The sequence below is a fragment of the Solanum pennellii genome, chromosome 1 (genome assembly GCF_001406875.1).
Source record: "Solanum pennellii chromosome 1, SPENNV200".
Taxonomy (NCBI): domain Eukaryota; kingdom Viridiplantae; phylum Streptophyta; class Magnoliopsida; order Solanales; family Solanaceae; genus Solanum; species Solanum pennellii.
Window position 1 is genome coordinate 39,623,631 of NC_028637.1, and position 6,557 is coordinate 39,630,187.

The following is a 6,557-nucleotide window of genomic DNA, read 5'->3' on the forward strand; positions in this document are numbered from 1 at the left end:
ATACTATCTTTTGGTTGTACATGAAATATTTCTCGAAGTTTATTTGAAATATATAGCTTCAATTTAATGATTAATTAGTTCATTTTGTGTTTTAGGTCACTTGTATGTATGTAAATATATTATATATATTTGTGCTACATGTAGGCTTATAAATGTTGAAGTTACACTTTGTAAGTGTTGCTCTAGGTAGATAAAAAGTTACACTTTGAAAGTGTTGCAATAGATGACCAATAAAAGGCAACACTTTTTAAGTGTGACCAATAAATCTGAAAAGGCAACGCTTTTAAGTGTAGTCTAACAAAAAATAGGTGTTCCTAATGCACGTCTTCAAAGCTTGCCCTTATACCTATTTGGCTACGCTTTATAAGTGTAGCCAAAGATGGCAACATTTAAAAGTGTTGCCTAATGCCAAAGGTTACGCTTCTTTTGGGCAGCCCCTAAAAAGTGTTGCTGAATGTCCAAAAGTGTAGCCTTTTATCAAAGGCCACTTTTTGCTAGTTTAGGCTAAACTTACGTGGTGTTGCTGTAGGCCGAAAATGGTGTAGTGATATTCCGTTAAATCTAGGGTTTGCTCTATATTTTGTAGGGGACTGGTAACAATTGACCATGGAGGAAATCATATTTACGAAGATTTACCATGGTGGAATCTTATCTGAGTTATCGGTTGTCCCTACTTATGTTGGAAACTGTGTGTCTGCACTAAGGTATATCATCAAGGACCACTTTTCCATTTTGGAAATATTGTATTATACTAAAGAATTAGGGTATGAAACTGTTGGAGGCTTTTATGCGAAAGATTTTTTGAATAAAAAATGGATCCTAATTACAACTGACCAACATTTACTACACCTTATTAAAGATTTGAAACATGAGGACACTTTTGAAGTATGTGTCTGTCATGTATTAGATAAACCCTTACTTGACACTGAGGTAACTATAGGATATCTAAGTAATGGTGAAGATGGTGAGGCTGTTAACTTAGGTGAAGAAGGTGAGGCTTGTAACCTTAGTGGTGAGGGTGAAGTTGTTAACCTTACTGGTGAGGGTGGTGAGGGTGAGCATGTTAGCCTAGGTGGAGAGGAAGTGGATGATAACCTAGGTGGAGAAGATGCATCTGATTTCTTGAGTAGTGATTCAGATTTAGATATACCTTCAGAAGATGGTTCAGATATTGATGAGGAGCTGAGAGCATTTAGAGAAGAAAGAAGAAAGAAGAAACAAAAAACAGAGAAAAAAGGCTACTGAATTTGAAGAAATACCAGTTGGAGAAGCTGGTGGTATAGATAGAGGTTTTGAGGATATTGGAAAGAACAAAACTGACAAATATGCTGGAAAATTGGGTGGAGATGAAGATTACATTGATAGCTCTGACTATTGGAGTGATGATAGTGATGAACAACTAGATGTGGATGTTGTTAGGGGAGTAGACATACCTGCTAGAAGGAGAAGCAAAAAGGTTAGGTATGATGAAGATAGTGAAGTGTCAATTTTTAAGCTTGGAATGGTCTTTGAAGGGGTAGATCAGTTCAGGAAAGCAGTGGCAGATTATGCTGTAGAGTAGAAGACAGTTAAAGCTAAGACGTAATGAAAAACATAGAGTGAGGGTGAAGTGCAAAAATGTTAAGTGTAAGTGGTTGTTATATGCTTCGATTGACAGGGACTCAGGTGATTTTATTGTAAAGAACTATCATCCTATTCACAAGTGTATTCCATTAAACAGAAATAAGTTGTGTAATTCAAAGTTTATTGCTAGAAAGTTTAAGGACAGAATTATATCTCAACCATACATAAGGATTTGGGAAATTCAAGATTTGGTTAGAAAGACATTGGGTCTTTATGTTGGTAAGACTCTTTGTTACAGGGCTAAACAGAAAATTATGAGGGAAGACATGGGTGATTGGAATCTGGAATTTGCCAGATTGTGTGACTATGCAGATGTGATCAAACAAACCAATCCTGGAAGCTCTTGTTGGGTAAAAATTGATAAGGAAACTGAACTAGGGAAGAACCTTTTTGTGTATTTTTATGTATGCTTTCATGCATTTAAGCAAGGATGGTTGGAGGGGTGTAGGAATATAATTGGATTTGATGGTTGTTTTCTCAAGGGAGCTTGTAAGGGTGAATTATTAGTTGCTGTTGGAAAGAATGGGAACAATCAAATGTATCCCATTGCCTGGGCTGTTGTGGATACAGAAACAAAACATAGTTGGAGCTGGTTCATAAGTTATTTAATTGCTGATCTAAACTTGGGAACTGGTGAAGGTTTGACTGTGATGTCAGATATGCAAAAGGTATTGTTTATACAATTTCTTCTTTTTTTAGTTTAGTTTTACTACTCCAATTACTTATTCTGTATATACTTTTTGTTAGGGACTTATTCCTGTATTGTTGGAGTTGTTACCAAATGCTGAGAAAAGAATGTGTGCTAGACATATATGGAGTAATTGGCATGTTAACTGGAAAGGAGAAGAAAGAAGGAAACAGTTTTGGAGATGCTCAAAGGCCTCTTTTGAAGTCAAGTTTGGTGAAGAAGTTCATGCAATGTCTAAGCAAGGTAAGAAGGAAATAACAGAGGACTTACTACATTATGATCCCATAAATTGGTGTAGAGCTTTTTTTCAGACTCATTCGAAGTGTGATGTTGTAGAAAATAACATGTGTGAGACTTTCAATTCCTGGATCTTAGCTGCTAGACATAAATCAATTATTAACATGCTAGAGGATATTAGCCATAAAATGATGAACAGACACATAGACATGATCAAATTTGCTGAAACATGGATATCAGACATTGCACCTATGGCAAGGGCAATACTAGAAAGAATTCAAAGAACTGTAATGTTCAATGGAATGGGGTGAATGGTTTTGAGATTAGTGATGGGGAATACTCATTTGTTGTTGAATTGGAGAAGAAGCATTGTGACTGTAGGTTGTGGATGTTGAGAGGTATTCCTTGCCCTCATGCTATTTGTGCTTATTATTACTTGAATCAAGATCCTGATCAACATGTAGAGCACTGGTATATGAAGGAAACATTTCTCAAGGCTTACAATCATTTCATCCAACCAATACCCAATATGAGAATGTGGCCTAAAACTACAAATCCATCAATAGAGCCTCCAAAACCAAGAAAAATGTCAGGCAGACCTGGCAAGAAGAGAAGAAAGAGCAAGGATGAGCCTAAATATGGGGAAAATTTTCCAGAAAAGGAGTAAAGATGACATGTTCCATTTGCAAGAAAACTGTTCATAACAAAGCTGTGTGTGCAAGAGTAAGTAATACTAGTCATATTCACATTTGTAAATTGCTTAAAGTTTATAATCATATGTTTTATTTTGTGGTGACATAGTATGGGAGGGGGAGCACTTCTCAACCTACAAGTCAAGGAAACAACCAACAAAGTTATTCTCAAACAAGAGTAAGATTTGCTTTACATATTCATTTGCCTTAATTTTCATTTAGACAGCTATTCAGATGTACTAATTTTTGTTCAACAGGTTAGAACACAACGTTCTGTTTGTCCTGATACGAGTGCTGTGCCAAGAACTGTGCCAAGAACTACCCAAACAACAGTAAAATTAGATAATGGCTAGCCTTTAAAAATTCATTTGCATTTTAAGTTTGTTCTACAAGTTTTCATATATCCTTATTTATGTTATATAGTCTACAATAGGAGGTCCATCACACTACTTCCAGAACCACATATGCAACTACACAATCAAGTCAAACAACTTCTATTTGTGCTGACACAACATCTGTGCCAAGACCTGCTCAAAATAGGGTTCAAGTTGGAACTGGAAGAGGATTGGGAAGAAAAAAAGCTAATGCAACAGGAACCCCATTTGTTACAGAAAGAGATAGTTCTTCTAGTGAATTGCCACCTTTATCAGGTCACTAGAGACCATACAGTTCTGCCTCATTTGCTGCTGCTACTGGAGAAAACAAAAGGCCTGCAACTGGTTTTGGTGTTTACTCTAATCCTAAAACTGGAGCCCAAGTATTTAATGTATGTTCACCTAACATGTTTACCTGTTTTAGTGTATATTTTATAGCCTTATAATCTAACCTTATTTTACACTTTCTATCTTATACTGCAGCCTGCTACATCAAGTGAGAAGATTCTACATGGGACAACAACATTGAAGAGTGCTTCACCAACCAATATAGACATTGGTTTTAAACCCCGTGGCCTAAAATGGAAGGGAAAAGATGCAGTCAGCACCTAACAGTTACAACAAATGAAAGCTAAAAAGAAAAACTGGAAGTAGTTCATTTGAGAAGTTGTTATTATGTTGGCCCATGTTAAATGGGTGTCTATTTGAAAACAATTTACTCTTTGGTTTATTTGAACACTCGTCTAATGTATTTTTGAACATTGTATTTGTGTTAGCAAGACTATGTCTATTGTAAGACAATGATTTTCTATTACCTCTCAATACATTTGTGTTATGTATTTTCATTACTGTGTGTTATGTATTTTTCAGTCACGCATTTGTGTTATTAACTTACTTTTTGAACAACAACTACACTACCTTTCAATGCATGCCTTTTGTTTTTGTCAATAAGACTACTTTCAATTCCAGAAAAAAAATTCAAAACACATGGCAAGTGATCAATTCAACAGAGATCAATTCAACTCAAACTTCCAATTTGATACAAAATATGAAGGACATATACCAATTAAGACATCACTAATTGATCTAGAATAGCTACCTAACTACTGCAAAACTAAACAATTAAGTACTACAATCCTGAACTACTATCAACTACAAAATATTAAAGAACCATTTAATAGTTAGTAGACAAAGAAAAACAATCACAACTCGGTTAAATTTGACATTTTTCCAATCCCTTTGGAGTTTAACTTCCTTAAGCTTCTTGTTCAATACCATCAATTTCACTTCACTTTCATTCAATTGAAATTTCAAAGAATCTTTTTCTTCTTCAAACTCTTTCACTTTTCTCTTTAGTCGATCAATCGGATTTTGACCGTCTATGAGTCTATTCATTGAGGATGATTCATCAAGATTTTCAAGCGACGTATCAATCCATCTAAATATCCACCATTTTCCTACAAACCATATAACAGTAGTAAGGCGTAATAAATATACCAAAATATTGATTTGTCAAATAGTACAACAAGAACAGTTTTTGTTCGAAAAATAACAAACCTTTGATGATTTGCATCCAAAAAATCGACGACCTGGGTTCTAAGGAGTCCTCGAAGTTTTCAGTCGACAATAATAACCACGCTTGCATATATCAACTTCCTCGATATTACTGAAATTTGCGACATTTGATAAAAGAGAATTGATTTAGAGAAGAAGAGAGAAACTTGGATATTTAGAGAAGAAGAGAGAAACTTGGAGATTTAGAAGTAGAAGAGAGAATTGGAGATTTAGGGTTCTAAATGGATTTTGGGGGAGAGAAATTGGGGAAGAGGATTTTGGGGAAGAGGAATTGGGGATTTCACTTCAACTTTAACATTGAAGTATAATGTTAACGTTGGTGCCATGTAGGCAGGGTAAAAAATGAGAGAAAAACAAATTCACACACTCCATTTGCGTGAATCACAAACGATTTGCCATGTAGGCAAAAAATGGTTTTACGGTTCAAATTTGGGTGGTTGAGGTGTTCAATAGATAGTACGTCTAGTTGAGGTGTTCAATAGATAGTACGTCTAGTTGAGGTGTCTAAGTTATAATCGGGACAAATTTGAATGGCCGCATATGACTTAAGCCTATATCATATTAAATTATATTATATTAAAAATCTAAAAAAAATAATGACTACTCCTAACCTACACGTATTACCCCCACTTCACCTCACATTACCCCTTTTTCCTCCACTATCCACCGTACCCTCACCCTTACCAAACAACACACAGACACACACACACAACAAAAAAACAAAATACCATCGCCAAATAAAAAAAAACAGCAACACAAACTCACACAGAGAAACAGACGAATTAAAATTTAAAATAAAAACATACATCTTTGTTTTATTCTACTTCAAAATTTACCACCACATTCATATCTTTGTTAATTTTTCTTTATTATCATAGTAACATAATCTATATATCACTTCATACAATCTATAAAAGATTTATGGGTACTTTAATCGAGTTTCGATTAAAATTTTGTGGTGCTTGATTTCTTTATTTGAAGAATAATTTTGTCTTAAATTTTTAATTTATTTTTAAAATTTGATGTAATTATATGATTAATATTGTTATAGTTTTGTTTTATTTTTAATTTGATTATATTGAATATTAGGTTAAAGAGTTATATCTCTATCTCATGAATGAAGGTAACTTTAATTATTATTATTATTATTGTTATTATTATTATTTATATTTTAGTTGTTATATCTTAAAAGTTAAAGGTCATGGCATTATTATTTTCTTCATTTAGATAATTATGATGAAATAGGTATTGTTAGGCCAAAATAAGTAAATAATTTATTGTTGTTTTATTTTATCAAACAGAAAATAAGATTTATTTTTAATAATTCGGTATTGTTTTGTTTGATTAGAAAATGTATATTTAATTTTG

At 33.8% G+C, this 6,557-nt stretch overlaps 1 protein-coding gene across 1 annotated transcript; it reads left to right on the top strand.

Moving 5' to 3' along the window:
- Nucleotides 1–2,777: 2,777 nt before the first annotated feature.
- Nucleotides 2,778–3,215, top strand: LOC107020393. The gene has a single exon (XM_015220739.1). The coding sequence runs from the start codon at nucleotides 2,778–2,780 to the stop codon at nucleotides 3,213–3,215; it is 438 nt and encodes a 145-aa protein (XP_015076225.1).
- The last annotated feature ends 3,342 nt before the right edge of the window (nucleotides 3,216–6,557 follow it).